A 17808-nucleotide genomic window follows, 5' to 3' on the forward strand; every position below is an offset into this window, starting at 1 on the left:
CCGCCATGCAGGAGTGAGCAGGATCTGTAGGATGTAGGAGCTTCATAACACCGCCATGCAGGAGTGAGCAGGATCTGTAGGATGTAGGAGCTTCACCACACCGCTATGTAGGAGTGAGCAGGATCTGTAGGATGTAGGAGCTTCACCACACCGCCATGCAGGAGTGAGCAGGATCTGTAGGATGTAGGTAACCCTCTCCTCGAGTAATATTGGGAGGTGACAACCTGTACCAGGTTGCGAGGTCGGCTCGAGGACGCCACTGTCGCAATAAGTTACATCTGGAAGCATGCGGTACAATGATAGTTGCTAATCCTAGTCAAATAATTTTCTCGTACAATCTAACTTACTGAGTTATTTCATGTCTGTGTTTCATTCAATGAGTGAAACGTATCAAACGCACCAAATATTTTCACCATCAAATTTTCAATAGCGTAAATTCATAATATACATGCCCTATGTATCACTAGTCATATAGTGTAATAGGCGAGCAATACCAAGTATGGATCACTCAAACTTGCTGGCCGTCCAAAAAAAATTCATAAACAGGTCTGTTCAAATTCGATAGTTAAAAAATCTGAGATCTACAAACCATGTATCTGATTTTCAATCCATGAATAAGCAAGTTCTATTCTTTAAATTTCTTATAGTGACTTTCTTGTTCTAACCTAACGATAAACTGTATTAATAAAACCCTATGTTCAACAGTGGGCTTTCATCGAAGCATACAAGCTTGAGGCCGCCACGCCAACATACTTCCTGCTCTGGCCAACCTCATTTCCTGAAGAATGCTTCTACCTCCGACCTCATTTGCTCGCGAGCGCAGCAGTTCTTGGAGCTGACGAGCACAGCATTACTTACGGTTGGCGAGCGCAACAATTTTTTCCGGGCAAGAAAGCGCCATTTTTCTTCTGACTGTCTAGCGCAGCATTTTTTCGGGCTGACGAGCACAGCATTACTTACGGTTGGCGAACGCAACGATTTTTTCCGGGCAAGAAAGCGCCATTTTTCTTCTGATTATTGAGCGCAGCATCTTTTGGAGCTGACGAGCACAGCATTACTTACGGTTGGCGAGCGCAACATTTTTTTCTGGGCAAAAAAGCGTCATTTTTCTTCTGGTTGTCGAGCGCAGCATTTTTTCGGGCTGGCGACCACAGCATTTCTAGCGGCTGGCGAGAGCAGTAATTTTTTTCCGAGCATGGCAAGCGCAGCATTTCTTTGGTCTGGCGAACGCAGCATTTCTGAGTGCCTGAGATGTGCCATGTGCCTTTGCAGCCATTGAACGATAGTACCCACATTGTTTAAAGCTTGATCTAAATTGTTGAACATTTAATTAAAATTTTCTAAGACGCTAAACAGAATAGCACGCCTAAATAAACATCTATAAATCAGAATTAATAGGTAATTTATAAAGACTAATTTTTGTTACAGTTAAGCCGACCTTATTCATACACATGCCACTATTGACAACATAGCTAAACTTCCTTATGAGCGTTCAATCAAACCAATCATATACACATTAAATTTTCAAATAATAAGGGGTTACTTATAAAAGGTAGGTAGTAAGCAACAAAAGTTATTAAAAAATAGTCAGAACGTTGAGAATAAAGCAGAGCATGACGATTAGTTCTCGTTATCAGGTCTCCAGGTGAGAGTTAAATTAACGACGCTTAAATATATGCGTATACAGACAAATTTTTGAATTCAGTTATCAAAGCGAGCAAGATGCACACCGCGAGCGTCTCATTGCAGCGGACTGACGCCCCACGCAACAAAGGGGCCTTACGCCCACAACGGCCACCCTGCGCCTCACAATGGCCACCCTGCGCCTCACAATGGCCCCCCTGCGCCCCACAATGCCCCACCTGCACCAAACAATAGCCCCATCTGCCTGCGCCCAGCAATGGCCCAGCTCGAGCAAATAAAGGGGCCGACGTCTGGATTAACTTGCATTCACTCTGACAATTCGAGCGCTCAGAAGTTATGGAAAGCTTTGAAGGGAAACTCGAGCGTCAGCGACATCACAAGGCAAATAAAAAAGATGGCGAGCATCGATGTCTTTTATTTAAAGCTTCAGGGATGGATAAAGTTAGGGGGAGTTGCTAGAGCCTCGACACGAGCACAATTACAGCAAATTACAACTAAGCATTAGTAAGAAAATAGAGATACGAAGAAGTGAAATTGTTCAAGCGCATACGTACAAATAAAATGTATCAAGTTTGAAATGCTCTGACCGATGAAAATAATTCCAGATTCATTAGATTAATATAAAATAATGATACAGTTAGAAAAAATATAAAACGAGAAAGATTGAACAATGTAGGATAATATGATAGTTATTAAAAAATGTAGAAGTATGTAAGATTGTAGGATGCATAGTGAAATGAAAGGGAACGAAACAATTAGAAAAGAGTAAAGGCAAGTATTAACTAACAATATCACAGCAAACGAATAAATTTAAAACATTATGGCCAACGAAACAATCATTATAACATGCCGAGAGAATTTGAATGACGGTTCAAATGGCATTCAATTGAATATATGAATTAATATTGTGTAATACTGCTACACAATACATTTTACGAATTATACAGTAGTGAATCCGTAAAGCCCTTCAAACCAAATTACTAGTTGGACGTCCATTTACATCTGTATGCTTATGAAACAATAAAGTTATTTAAAATTAGTAAGTTTGAAAACCAAATTTCATTAAATTTAAGTTGATCTTTACTAAAAGCAGAAATCAATTGACGAGATGCTGTAAATATCCAGTTATCCACTTCCCTTACCCAATTTTCGTTCAATAAAAATACTTTTTTTCCTACATAGTATTTTGCACATACGTACTCAATGTGAACAAGAGCAAGCATAGAAAATTTTGCATGTCTTATACAATTTTTAAAACTAAAACACGTTTTATATATGATCTTAAATAGACATCTATTTATTGATAGCAAAAAATAGACACATTTGAGGTACTTACAACTTTGCCCGGTGGAACACAGATGTTTTCAGTGATACTTTGAGTTTAATAGTTCGAAATATTTATAGGATTTAGCAAATAAGTTTCAAGTTCAGCTGTAGTATTTACAGTGTAACGAACAGCCATATTGAATTCTGAAGTATATTGATTTCTCACTCATGGCGGGATCAAAAGTCTGACTTTTTTCAGCCTGAGTTCAATCTAGCTTCCTCCTCCCACCTGTTGCGGTCTTCACAATACCTGTTGCTGAGAAGACAGAGAACACTTACTCGACAACCTCACTCAGCACAGGTTGAACGCGCACTAATCTCGCTAGTAGTGGTAACTTGGTAAGGACGATTGCCGCGGCAGAATTCACAAGGAGTCGATGACTTACATCCTTATCAATTATCTCATGTGATTTCCTTAATTCTCTATGAAAAAGTTCAAATTTAGTGGACAGCTTTCATACGTACAAAATTTTATACAGCTGTATACTCACTATACTGCAGTTTTGCCTGTATTCTCAAAATTTGCCCGTGATTGATTAAAAACTTCATTTCCCGGCATTGTTTGTGCAACACCTGTCCATCGAACACCTAATCTGTCACTTCACGTCTTACGAAAATTGCAATTTAAGCACTCGGCATGTGTGCAAACTGTAGTCAGTATCATATTGCACATAATTTACGTAGTAACTCGTCGAAGTACGTTTCCGTTAGGCAAACTTTTAGCTTTGACCGAACTCTGCGGAAAACACTTCTATTATTTAACTACAAATGCCTTAAAAAACACCATGAATGCCTGAGGTTGACTGAAGCCTGTAAACTACCTATGGGTTCAGCATGCGCTGCCAGAACTACTTCCTGTGTGTGTTTGAATATTTACGGAAATTAACTCTCATGTGAACTGTGTATGTTTGGATAGTTCACCACAGACATTCGAAGGTCCTGCAGAAGCGTAGTTGAAGTATTTTCTATTCAGCATCTTCTTTCTTGTACATTTCCTCTTTCTCGGCAATTTGCTCCTGTAACTGAAAATAAAAAAAATGATAAAATAGGCAAGCAATTGTTTAATAAACTTTAGGTTAGTTTAATTAGTTAGTTTATCACGTTTATTCATTACTTGGTGAAATTATACTGATAAGCAAATATGTTTGTTTCTTATTCTTCTTCGTGCTTTTTAGTGATAAAAAAAATCTTCCGTGGCAACTGAGATCCATCGACACCTTCATCAACAAGAAGCATCCTCAAATATTTTAATCGAAATTGCATAGCGCAACAACTTTTCCCTTACTGTACCAATATATAGAAATTTATATACTCATATTGGATTTACTCAAGGATGCTAGTGCAAAAAACACAGTGTACTGGCACTGAACCGAAATAAATTACCTATTACTGAATTCAACGATTTTAATATTTTTTCAGATTATGATTAGAGATTGGGATTTTTTCAAAGATTTATTGTAAATGTTACGATGATTGGATTGAACGTTTCCGTGCCACCGCATTGCAACCTTCATAATCCTAATTTCTGATCAATGTTTAGTAATGCCGCAACTCAGTGACTTAGCTTTTCAGATGCCATGGTTGAATATATATACTAGTATGTATACTAGTATGTATACTAGTATGTATACTAGTATGAATATATACTAGTTCAACTATGGCAGATGCCCTACTAGGTAACTCACGTCACTGTAGTGGGTTCTGACGGCGATGTACGCGTTGGCGCAGCCTATGAGTAACACGAGCAGCAGCATCGACAAGAAGAAGCCCGTGCGGGGGTCAGATAAGTACAGAAACACGACGAGTATCGCAGAAGCGCCTGTCGTTAACATCATGAGAACCGTGCCAACCAAAAACGGTATCAACAGCGAAGGAAGTTCCTGTGACCAAATAAAGCGAAAGACAGTAAATAACATCAAATATTTAATTTTTAATTATACAACTGTTGCAAATATATCGTTAGAATCTTAGTAGGCTCTTATTTCAGTCATATGTTCGTTAAATTTTCTAAGCATATAACCTACTAAACTAAACGTTCGAGTGTAACGTCTGAATTACCTTGATTTCATCGAAACGTTGGAGCTGGAAATATGGTGTTGAAATTTAATGCTTTATAATAAGTGATTTCTACATTAATAGTTAGATTAAATTTACCCATCTGATTCCGAAATTCAAGATGAGTCCAAAAATGATGGCTAAGATGCAGACAGCGATGTCCAGAGCATCCAGCTTTGTGTCTGAAATTCATGGAACATATATAAATATATATATGGAAGATAATTGAACATATATGAATTGTAGAAGTAAAGCCTGAAGCGCCCAATGATAGTAAAAATTGTATACTTTTTCATTTGTGTGTCATTATTCATTATAAAATTTCCCTCTTTTGTCACCAAATTTGGAGGAAAAAATATTTAGTTAAGAATTTGATATTTTCAAATCAAATTAAAATTACTATTTTTAAACACTTTTTTCACCTTGCCTCAACAGTATAATTTTACTTGATTTTGAGGCAACATTTTTAGGCGTGCATGTATCAAAAAATTTACAATCTGAGTATTTTAAGTAGACGAATGGAATCAATTCATACAGAGGTATCAACTCATCGAAAAAATCAATTCATCGAAAAGAATCAATTCATCGAAAATAACTAATTCATCGAAAGGAATCAAATCATCAAAAGGAATTAAATCATCGAAAAGAACTAATTCATTGAAAGGAATCAACTCATAGCAAAAAAATCAACTTAAGCGAGCTGAGAATTTTTCATTTTACATCATTTTTATGTCGGAGAAAATCTTTTTCTCGGTGTTGGCTGTTTCCTAAAAAATCTCATAGTGAGAAATTAACTCGAATCTTGATGCCGACTCGCTTCCTTTCCATAATCATTTAGCGTCCGTAGTGCAAGAACGTGAGGCGCTTTAAAATTTTTTTTTTCAAGCATAAATCTCACTTATCGATTATAAAATTAGGCAGCGCTATGACCAGGTAGTCATATATATGTCGCCTATCAAAAATTTATTTTCGAATAATAAATTGCCGCCATGTGATACTTATGCAATGTGATTTTTGAACTCGCAAAAAACATGGTCACTAAAGGGAAAAAGCTTTGCCTTAAAGTCTAACCAGGACGATGACCATGGCCGTCAAGAATTGACAGCCGTAACATAATTAATGAATCTGAAATCGATTCAGTTTACACGATCTACATATTTAACGAGGAAAATAAAGTGATAACAAAATTGCCCGAAACTATCAACTCACCACCCAGGTCTCCCAAGAAGGGCCGTGAGACCAAGCGAGCTATGCCGGCAACCTGTCGGGGTTTTATTCATTGTTATATAATATACGATAATATAATAAAATAATAGGAATACCATTACAGGAATAAAATTCATTGTTGTTTCACTTGCCATGAGAATGTAAATTTCAGCTAATTGTGAACTTGTACCGATTCCAGAATAATTATCTGAAGTTTAGGACAAAAAAAGTAATCAAATTTAGTACAAAAACAATAATTAAATAAGAATTTAGTAGCGAAGAAATTTATAATTGTGAATTTTGTGGTAAAAAAAATGAAACGCAAACGTTTTGACGACAATCTCTACAATCAGCCATACCATCAAACAAAATAGCGGGTATAATTACTCGTTTTCATTGAATATATGATAATTTTTTATCAATCTTATTTATAATTAATTAACAATGTATCTAATCACGTGAGGTTAGCCTGTTTATAGCACTAATATATAGAGCAATAAGTTCATTGACAGTTCTGATGCCAAACTGATATTCAACTGATGCTCAACTGATTTGCAACAGATGCTCAAATGCTGCTCGCACCATTGAAAAAAATATAGGTAACTCGGTCCTCACTGCAGTGAGTGACAAAGAGCGCATTTTCTCGACGACGAAAACGTGAAGTCACGGACGGACAGACAGACAGACTGACAGACAGACGGACGGATGGACGGACATGCCAAGCACAATAGCGCCTTTTTATCATAAATGAGAAAATGCTCTAAAAATGACTCAAATGAGCTGACGAACTCACCACGAGCCCTGCAGCGAGCACCTCGCAACATCTGGACGTCTGGCAGCAGCAGGGACAGCCCATATTTTAAGTTTTTTTTACTTACGATTAATCCTTCAGAAGTGTTTCAAAATTCAGAAGCCATAAATAATTAATTCCTGAATCACTTTTTTGGAATAAATTACCCCTAATAATATTCTAATTTAAAATTTATTGACATATATAAACTTTTTAGAAAAGAGGGATTTTAAAAAATGCGATGATACATTTTAAGTTAAAGCAAATGCTTTTTGACAATGATTTTGAAACCCTTTAGTTCCTATATATGTATGTATATATGAAATAAATTATATTACTCAAGAATTAAAGCGTGTTGTCATCATTCATGACATGAATTGATTTATAAAAACAATTTTACATATTTACTAGACTCATTCTTTAATTATATACGCGTTTACGCACAATGCGTTATCGTGAGAACTTTTATCTCTGGAGAGAAAGAATTTAAACATGAACATAATATTCAGAGAGTCTAAATATTACATGAATAAGCTAAATATCGGATTCTACTTAATCAAAATTTTGAAATGAAATCATCTGGCATGAAAATTTAATATCAAAATTTGTTCAATTCTCATTTAGAAGGAAGTTTTACACTTTGTATTCTCCTACGGAGAACAGTATAACTGAACAAAGCTGTTTAAAATGCAAAAAGATCCTAACGTATGTTGTCCGAACTGAGTACTAAGTGAGGAAAGTGGTTGGGAAGTTGTTGTTGGGGGTTGGTTAGCATGGATACCAACCACTTCTAAAAGGTGTCGTCGCCACGCCTTGGAAACTCAAATAAACCAATAACGCTTTATTTACATCGATACTTTAATACCTCAAAACTATACCAGCTTCTAAAACCGAAATTAATAGACATTTTGGTAAAGAGATTTTCAGCAACTATATCGGGGTGGTGTGGATTCTGGATTATACCGATTTATATAAATATTTATGCATGCTTCGACAACATGAGAAGCAAGCAGTGTCCAAGAAAACTTGAAATTTGATTCCTGATACATATTAATTTTATTAAATAGTTGCTAAAGGATTTGGTGTCAATTAGACTAATTGGAGATAATCATTCTGCATCTGTCACGGTATAAGTCTTTCTCAGCGACATTTCATAGCAACTTTCTCATGCCGGCACTATTAGTTGTCTAATTTTCATGAAATAACACGCCGCCGGCATCAGGCCATCAGCTGATTAGCGTCTGAAATGAAATTGGAGAATATTGTGATGTAAGTGTAATAGGCGAAATTCAATAGCTACTTTCTGAAAATGTTCAGAATTCCAAGCCATTATTTTGAATTAAAGAGAGCTGAGACGTTTAAAAACCATTTAATACTGATCATAGGTCACAGGGTCAGAACTAAGGTTTTTATTTTTAAGAGTTCGTCGGTTTGAAAATTACATACATGATGACAATGAAGCTGTTAGCTATGAATTTATGATCGTGCAAGAAAGATGTGGTTCAGTTTTTTAGAAACTAGGCTAGATCGTTTCTATTGAAGGCTGTCAGTGCCTGCCACTCGCCAGGCTTGCGACTTGCGAGTTTAGTGCAGCAGTGCCACTGTGCCAACAAGGTTATTGGCATTGAAATTAATTGAATTGATTCTATACTGGTTAGACGAGGTTAGTAGTACTTACTACTTAATTAGTATGAAGTATGTCATATAATGTACACTTGTACTGTACTGTTCTATTGGTACTTGGTAAATAATGGTAATTAATTTATTAATATTGCCATTAGCTAATCTTAGTTCTGGACCCTGGCATCATTGAGTGATTATTATTCATTCAGCCATTCTAGATTCTAGAATGTAATAAGGGCATAAGGTAGCTGCATATGGAAATAGTAGAAATTTATTATTTTAGAATTTCCCATAGGGCATACGGCATAGTGCCATAGCACTTATGTTGCAGTGTTGCCTGGCCTGGCTTGTCACTGGCCTTTAAAATAAATAGAAATGATCTAATTATTTACTTTTCTCTTAATTTTCTAGCATGATTGAAAAAGCTTTTTAGTTACTATGTGTCAAATTAGTACTACAAGTGATGTGACCTATATTTTTTTGTGAAACTATATCAAAACTTCATAACATGATCCAAATACGTCCATAGCGCTTTTGTGAGTATCAAATTAAATAGTCTTTATTGACAAGTAGCAAGTCAAGTGCAAATATCTGCTTACTATACTAGAGAAATGGCCACCCATGAATGAGAGAAAAATGTCCATTAATTTTGACAATTTCACCTGTTTTAATAGCTCATGCCATGGGGCATGGGCCTATTTCTTCAGTGCCAACACTTCTATTCTATTCTATGAAAATAATAAGTGGAATGGCACATTTTTGCCTATGTTTCTATGAAAATCACCTGAAACTTTACTGTAGTGAGTGTCCACTTTATATAAGTTTTACTTGTCCTCCAAAAGTCTTTCATTTCACTGTTGAATATGTTTTTTGGTTGCAATATTTAAGCATTCTTAAAGTAAAAAAGGGTTAGTTAGTAAATTCTTCCAATGTGAACCTTCAAATTGTTAATTCATGTTGCAAAGTATATACCTATAAAATTTTTCTTCTTCTGCACAGATTTTAGTATAGAAGTAACAAAATTGCATCACCCTTTCTTTTCAATTGCATAGTTACCAAACATGGCTTTGAGGCTCCTATCTTGCAAATTGAGTAATATAAGCATATGCAGTTCATTGCAAATTTTAGGAAGAAGCCATGAATTTCTGAGAAATGTGCGACAGCTTCACTGTGTTCATAGGACTGACCGTGGACTGCTGCAGGTGCGCGGTGTTGATGCTAGCAGCTTCCTACAGGGACTCATAACTAATGACATGAACCACCTGAAGGAAGGTGCCTTGAGTATGTATGCCATGGTCCTCAATGCCCAAGGCAGAGTACTGCATGATGTTATCATTTACAACAATCAGGAGGAAGTGTCCCCCTTGGATGCAGTGGAGAATTATATCATCGAAATTGAACTTAAACATATTGACAGATTAGAAAGACATTTGAAAATGTACAGATTGCGGAAGAAAATTGACATAAGTGTTGTTGAAAATAAGAAGTGTTGGGTTTTATATGATCCAGAAATAGACTTTGGTTCTATGCGCCAGGTGGACTTGGAGTGTTTATACCTGAATCCCAAAGTGGACTCAAAGCATGCGTTAGAACTGACAACAAACCCTGACAATTCTATTATTGTTAGAGATCCGCGAATGCCTTATTTAGGACACAAACTTCTACTACCTGTGGGTTATGAGCCTCATGAATGTGTACAGGAATTGACAAACGGGACTGAGGATTCGTTCACGAGCTTCAGATATAAACTCGGTGTAGCTGAAGGCTCTCAAGAACTGCCTCTGGGTGACGTGATGCCTCTGGAAGCCAACGTAGATTTCCTGCATGGCATCAGCTTCCATAAGGGCTGCTATATCGGTCAAGAGTTGACAGCTCGCGTGTTCCATACCGGCGTTGTCAGGAAGCGCTACTTGCCTCTAGTGTTCTCCTCTGCACCGACTGACTTGATCCCTGCCGAGACTAGCATCGTCAACAGCAAGGGCAAGACCGTGGGGCGTATGCGCGCGCACTGTGGGTTGTATGGCGTAGCTCTACTGCGGGTTGCCGAGTGTCTTGCTGATGCAAGTAACCTGTTGGTGGCTGGGCTACCTGTCTCCACCTTTCGACCAGCCTGGTGGCCTATTGAAGCGCCAAAACAAACGTGACGACGCCCATTAGAGGGCTTGAGGTTCATGATAAATATGGTCATGTCTTGAATGACTTAATTGGAGTCATGGCTCAAATGTTTGTACAAGAAAATGTCAACTTTCGTAGTTTGTCACTGAATCATTTTTCCTGCTACTGGTTTACGATGACAATTTTCAATATTCTGAATGATAAACCACTGGAACTAACATATATAAAGGAAGAATCGATAATTTATGATGATACGTTAGTCTACTTTCCACCTAATCTCGTGTTTGTGTTCTAGTCGGCAATTTTAGTTTTTCTATTTTTAAGAATTTTTACTCGGGAGCCTCCAAACGTGTCTATGTTGCAAAAAGTTTAATAGTTGTTAAATACGCGTAGTAATTAACCTTTATGTACTTCATGTGTTGCAGATACGAACGTGGCGAACCATTCCCTGCTCATTTAGATCGTTCACAGAGATTTCGTACATTAAATATTATAAGTTGATTCCAGCAATTTTTTCTAAGGAGTCGAGTATTATTTACCAAATGTGTAAAATAAGCTATGTCGGCTTTGACTCAAGTAAACCCCGATGCAACCACCACCACCACTGAGGGCGGAGCCACCACGAATACCACCGCCAAGGACGCCGCAGAATCTGACGCAGGCACCTTCTCATGCAGCTGTTGTGGTCTTACTGAACGCTATGCCTATTTTGGTCGCAACCCTCGCTTCCTGAAGAACATTGTTTTTCTTGAAGACTGTTATGTCATCGAAGACCCGTTCAGTGGAGCACGAAATGACAGCTTCACTGTGACAGGTAGTCACTGTGTGGCGTGCTCGGCGCGTGTGTGTCAAAGCCCCGACTGCAGCGTGTTCTATTCCAAGCGCTTCTGCCTTAACTGTGCACGCAAAAATATCCATGAAATGCCGACTGAAATGAGGGTTAAAATAAATAAATAATCGTATACAAAATTCATAAATTGGTCTAGATTCAAGTGCTGATAGGAAGTGAGAGTGTAATGCGTGTTATTTCAAGAATGCTCATCTGTGCTGAATAATGAAAAATTATTTCTATTCCCTATTTATTTTAAGCTAATTCATCCGTGGAACAATGTGGAAGGGAAATAATTATTACAGTAAGAAAAAAGAATAGACTCGACACATAGAATTGTTAGTGAACTAATTTTTTTATTTTCCTCCAGTTCGTGCCAAAATTTTAATGAGAGTATTTTATGCCATTGACATGATGAGTCGAATTTCTTAAATTTAAAAATCTATATGTCCAGCATGTCAGTAAAACGATTGAAATTATTAAGTGTAATTATTAATAACAATGGTGTCTCACAGTCACAGAGAAGCACTTTCGTGGCATTCATTAAATTTGAATTGTATATTAGCGAAAAACAACGACCATTTAATCTATAAAAATACAATACAACGTAATACTAAGATTTCGTAGAGAAAATGTGGATCTCTTTGTATAGAGTCAAAGATCCTCCCACGATTGAGCCACGGAACATACACCATCTCAGAGATAGTTAAATAATAAACATCTGTAATATACGGATCACCGTGAATAAATGGACAACGGATATTGTCAATGAAATGCCCAGAGTGGAATGTCTGTTTCAGGTACACAAAAGAACCTAGATAAATGTAACAGTTAGGAGATAACCGTAGTGTGGAAATTAGCTCAAAAAAAATCCACAATCACTGCAAGAATTTTGAAAATCAATGTTATCGAAAGAATTCATGCAGAAGCCTCTAACAAATTTATCTCCTATCTGATATTTATCTCCTACGGTTAACCTCAATTGCACAATACAAGATTCCGGAACAAACATTCACCATAATTAGTGATATACAAAATAACGACTACAACTCCACACAATCACAAGTTTCTGAAACTTGGTCATCGGGACGGAAACATTAAATGCCACACGAAATACTAGCACGATCTGTGAATATTTAGATAAAAGTAGCCATAACACACACACACGCAAAATATATTAATACTATATCAAAAGGCTGGAAAGCACTTAACTACTTTCCACAAACCATGATCAGTCCGGGACGTCACTTAATTTACATCATCATTCCTGACTTAATGCCTTTCAGAAAGATTGTTGACATTTAAATTCGTTCTGTACGATTGACTTATTATTCTTTAATCTTTACTCAATGCTGATACGAGTGTGAAAATATTTTTATGTGTGCAGAAACCTCACTATTGCTATCACACTTACATACTTAACAAACTGATCACTAGATTTTTTCTCAAAATCATTTGCCATTGCGAAAAGTTACTAATAAAAAATCTCGTCAAAAAGAAGCATAAAATTATCATAAACTGATGAACAACAAGATCTCCAACCATTATTATTAGAGGCAGAACTGCAAAATTACCGCAGTAAATGCAGACCAGTACTCTGTGAATCTGGCTTGGATGAGAGAAATCAGTATTAAATGACTGCGGCTTGGATGAGATAAACAAAGCAGTGTTAATGACTGGTACTTGGATGAGCGCACAGCACTAAATGACTGCGGCTTGGAACAGAAAGCGAAAGCCGAACTAAATGACTGCAGCAACAACGAGATGTATCGGCACAGAACGACTGCGACGTGGATGCGACAGAAATCAAAAGTAAATATCTGCAACTTGCTTGAGTGACGGAACGGCGACTTTTACAGCCGAGAGCTTCTCTATTGGTTATTTCCTTCTAAATATTTGATGGCCTTAGGGACTTAGGAAAGTAGACACAAAGACGCAGGGGTCGATGTTGAGCGTCGCGTGCCACCAGCGGTCAGGGAAGTACACCAGCTGAACAAAAAAAAATGTCGTTATTCAATAGCAATCGCTTCATTATTATACACGTTTTATACACGGTTACGTATACAAGGCCGTAGACAATGAAAATGCTGTAATGCTAAAAAAATTATTAGTTTTAGATACAATTATAAAAAATATATACCATGATAGAAAAAAATACGATCTCTTGAGAATCCACGATTAGAATATCTATTGAACACCTTGCAAGCCTGTTATCATCTTCAACTGCAATCAGAAGATTTAATTCGTTCATTAAATAATAGGCATCTTACAGAAAGCAGTTAACCCTCTACCGCCGTATGTCACTCTCCGGGAACATAACTTTCAACTTAATTATACATAAACTATTGAGTGTAGCAACCTGAATACGTTGGTACGCAACAGAGAACATGTTAAAGTTATCGTACGTGGCGGCAACCATCAATGCAAGTCATAATGCGCTCACTAGAACGTATCCTTTTTGGGAAGTAGGCTTGTGACAATATTGCTCCGGTTACTCTTGTCAGGCGGTAGAGGGTTAAGAACGAAAACACGCAGCCAACTTTGTTTTGGTTGACGTTGAGGCCAACTTGGTCTATCAATAGACATTGAGGCTAAACTTGGCCCCGTTTGAGTGTCAATAAATACATGAAGCCAGAACTAACCTCGCCAGGGTTGAGCGTGCACTCAAGCATGCTCTCTAGGGGAGGCCCTTTGGGGTAGTCCTCCAGCAGCCACTGCAGCGTCGTCCTATTTGGGTTGAAGATGGGTGCTGCATCGGGCGGTGCGAGGAACCATCGCTTGCGACCCCAGATCGTCTCCGCAAAACCTGTTTTTAATTTCAATTATAAATGTTCATGGATACAAAACCATTCTTAACCCTTCTTGAACTGTATAATTACCGTATACAAAGTCATAATCTTACCGAGTTTACATACAACTGTACTTTTGCAGTGTGACCAGGTTTAATAAACGTTCTTATATGTAATCAAGTTGAACAATATATGTCCCTGACTCCCTGCATCCCAAACTGTTTATAATTAACAAACTGCTCTGTATGGATTCAAAATTTAAATGATCCTGCACCCGAAAGTTTTTAAAAAAACGTCATTCTTCGTATTTAGCTTGAGATATAAATGTTTCTACGTCCAATCCTATTTCTAATAAACGTTATCGTTACCTTGCTATCTTTAGGTTCAACAATGTTGATGGAGTCAACCAACTTTAAGTTCAACTACGTTTGTGGAGGTAGAGAACATATGTCCCCAAGTTTGCACTCGGTCGTACCCGGTCCATGGAAGTGGAAGGGCACTCCAGAGCCCGGCCCCGCGACACCAAAGCTCAGCATTGGGGAGTGGCCAGGCAGGGAGTAGGGCGGGATGTTGTAGTCCTCGAGGAGCGAGAGCCATTGGGGATGTGAGTGATCACCGAACAGGTAGAACGTTTCTGTTCACACAAAATAACGCAGAAATAACTTAGCAACTCAAAAAAGTGAACGGAAATAAATATCCGTGAAAAGGTAAGGTAATGTCTCAAATGGCCGATGGATGAAAATGATAGTATAAAAAAGCCACTTATACGTTTAGATCGTTTTTAATAGGGAAACGCGCTATCCAATGTACAGATCATGATTCCTCCAGTACATTATCCAGATTTTTACAGCACCGAATAACTGTATAATGAAGGATTCATGGATTCTAACTAAATTTGCCAAGGAACGAGCACTTATGTGTTATAAAATATAAATTTAGGATTAATACTGCAAACTAATTTTAAAAATCAACGAATCACTGATGAGTTGAAGGCTGAGTCGGTACCGTTAGCTAGTGTCTGCAGAGACTGGGGCTTCATATGCTGGTGGCAGTAGGTGCTGAATGTGACGTCACGCTTGTCGTAGCTGTAGGTGTTGGCGGAGCTCAAACGAACCTTGCTCTCCCCCAGCCATGACAACAGAGACGACCGTCTTGTCAGAGCGCGGAAATCCTGCACAATCGAAAATGCCCCGTGAAAAATGCAAATTAACTGTCATGCTGCGGAATCGTTTTCTTAAACTGAATCGGAACATCAAAAAGAAATCTCTTGTAAAAAATGGTGAGATAAGAAAACAAATTTTGAAAATTGTATGTGTAGCACCACCGCACCCAATCGTTAAGAACGTTTCGGTATTGTTCAAATTTTTTCAAGAAAATTAAAAGTTGTCTCGATTTGTTGCTATTCGGAACGAAGGTTTTACGCTATTCTTGTCTCCAATACAAAATGTAGAGATGTAATGTTTAAATGTCGACACTTCCGACTCGTTTTACATCATTTTACTTGATATATTTAATTTATACTGCACGTACTGAACAATTTACCCTCATGATTGAAATACTCTCACTGCTAGAATAATGATTAAGCAGCTCGTCAAATGCTTCACTCGTACGGCTCATGGGTTCAGTAACTTCAGGGAACTCACTTTATTATCAGAAGCCCCAACGATTATCACAGGCGCATTGTAAGCGTATCTGTAATTACAAATAATTAATTAATTAACAAATATCGTAAAAGACAACAAATTAATACAGTTCAATACCAACTTGAATGCTCTTTCGAGGAGTTGGAGGATACGTACGTAATAAAGACTAACGCTCCAGAAATGAGCATACCAAGTGAATCAAACCCCTTAATAGTAGTACTTCAATATGGCGTCAAGCAAAATGAAATAGAATCACAAACAATGTTACACTAAATTGCTCTCTAACTTCATGTGAAGTTATAATATCATTCACTCGCATTTCATCAACAAGCTAGTAGCAATCTATGGAAAGTTTTTCTCCAGAAATTTTCTCTTAACGAATTGTTGCATATAATCTAAGCCAACATTTTTATCTGTAAATAGCATTCAACTGAACTTTGGACACCCCTCCCTCAAAAAAATACATAATAAGACTGAAAATGATTAGATTTTAATACAATAATTAAATATTATCAATTCAAGCAGGAATTTAGAACGCACGTCTCCAGGAACTGCTGCTGGGTGAGGTCCCTGGCATGACGAACGTCGACGGTGCAGGGGCCCGGGGCGGCCAGTCTCAGTGAGCTGTCGTCTGCCAGGACATCCCTGCAGGGCACGAGTGAGGAGTGAACACTTGTTATTATTATTATTGTACGAAGCGTTTATCGTTATTATTATCGGCGTGTGTGCACACGCACCCTGACCTCATACTGCCTGCGCTGTCCGACACCCAGGTGGTAGTATAGTATTGTATAGTATAGCATTGTATGGTATAGTGTTGCATAGTATGGTATTCTTATTATTTTCTGTCCGGTATTTATCATGGCGTCTGGTTCAAGCGAACTTCGAGGGCACGTGACATAAAAGATTACCTAATAGCAAGCGAAAAAATAAATTGATACAAGAAAGGATGGGAACGGATAAAAAAAGTACATGGTACAAATGTACAGAGACTAGATACGATTGTAACGGTGCATTCATCTACTCTCATAGCAAGGCTATGGTGGAACCATTCAAGGGGGTGTTGAAATCTACCTTACCTGTATTTCAAAAACGATCTTAAAGTCGATAGGAATATCAATAAATACCTATGCAAATATATTCACGTAATTAGTGAGGATTTAGAGATGCTATCAAGGTCATTTGATTTTCACTATCAAGTTCCGTAGCTATAAAAACTCTTACAAATAAAATTTTGTGATTCGTGGCTTTAACTTTATAAGCTGTTAGCCAGTGATTGGAAGACGAAGTTACGAACTATTGTTGATAGTACGGGCCCGGCCCCCAGTAGAATTATAACTTTAAAAATATTTGGATAAGCATGAGGCTCAGTTCTCACCAGCCACCATCGTCCGAGTCAGGCAAGATGAAGTCAAGAAATCTGGTGACTGGAGGTTGCGGCGGTGGTTTTCTATTGTGGTGATGCAACGTCCCGAGTGTGTGACCAACCAACAGCGAAGTTACAATTAAATAAATAATAGAGATCATCTTCGCCCTTTTTGGGAGAGGACAGATTACAGCATAACGGCTCAATTGTACGGTACTGGCCTATCTGGAAGGTAAAACCATTTACTCAATTATGTGCTACGTATTTTTATAATATGCTTCACAGGCAATAGCTTTTTGACTTCAAAATACTATCGTCATGGAACAAACTTCCTAAACATGGCCAAGCCAAAACAGAAAACGTACTAATGATTGGAGCTGGAGGACTTATTCAAATATTCCACAATTCATCACTCTGAAATA

The 17808-nt window shown here is 37.7% G+C and overlaps 3 protein-coding genes across 3 annotated transcripts; 1 reads left to right on the plus strand and 2 right to left on the minus strand.

The window, feature by feature from the left end:
- Positions 1-2977: 2977 nt before the first annotated feature.
- On the minus strand, positions 2978-7141 carry LOC108665077. Its single transcript, XM_018151793.2, has 5 exons — positions 7025-7141; positions 6235-6286; positions 5125-5207; positions 4656-4850; positions 2978-3992 (listed from the first exon to the last, which is right to left on the minus strand). The coding sequence occupies exons 1-5, from the start codon at positions 7085-7087 to the stop codon at positions 3936-3938; spliced, it is 450 nt and encodes a 149-aa protein (XP_018007282.1). The 5' UTR covers positions 7088-7141; the 3' UTR covers positions 2978-3935.
- A 2504-nt stretch (positions 7142-9645) lies between these two features.
- Positions 9646-11319, plus strand: LOC108665079 (putative transferase CAF17 homolog, mitochondrial). The gene has a single exon (XM_018151798.2). The coding sequence runs from the start codon at positions 9706-9708 to the stop codon at positions 10786-10788; it is 1083 nt and encodes a 360-aa protein (XP_018007287.1). The 5' UTR covers positions 9646-9705; the 3' UTR covers positions 10789-11319.
- A 492-nt stretch (positions 11320-11811) lies between these two features.
- On the minus strand, positions 11812-17646 carry LOC108665080 (jmjC domain-containing protein 8-like). The gene is made up of 7 exons (XM_018151799.2): positions 17399-17646; positions 16561-16665; positions 16021-16069; positions 15383-15548; positions 14853-15011; positions 14231-14394; positions 11812-13577 (listed from the first exon to the last, which is right to left on the minus strand). The coding sequence occupies exons 1-7, from the start codon at positions 17545-17547 to the stop codon at positions 13494-13496; spliced, it is 876 nt and encodes a 291-aa protein (XP_018007288.1). The 5' UTR covers positions 17548-17646; the 3' UTR covers positions 11812-13493.
- Positions 17647-17808: the final 162 nt, after the last annotated feature.

The sequence above is a fragment of the Hyalella azteca genome, unplaced genomic scaffold (assembly GCF_000764305.2).
Source record: "Hyalella azteca isolate HAZT.00-mixed unplaced genomic scaffold, Hazt_2.0.2 contig5003, whole genome shotgun sequence".
NCBI lineage: Eukaryota > Metazoa > Arthropoda > Malacostraca > Amphipoda > Hyalellidae > Hyalella > Hyalella azteca.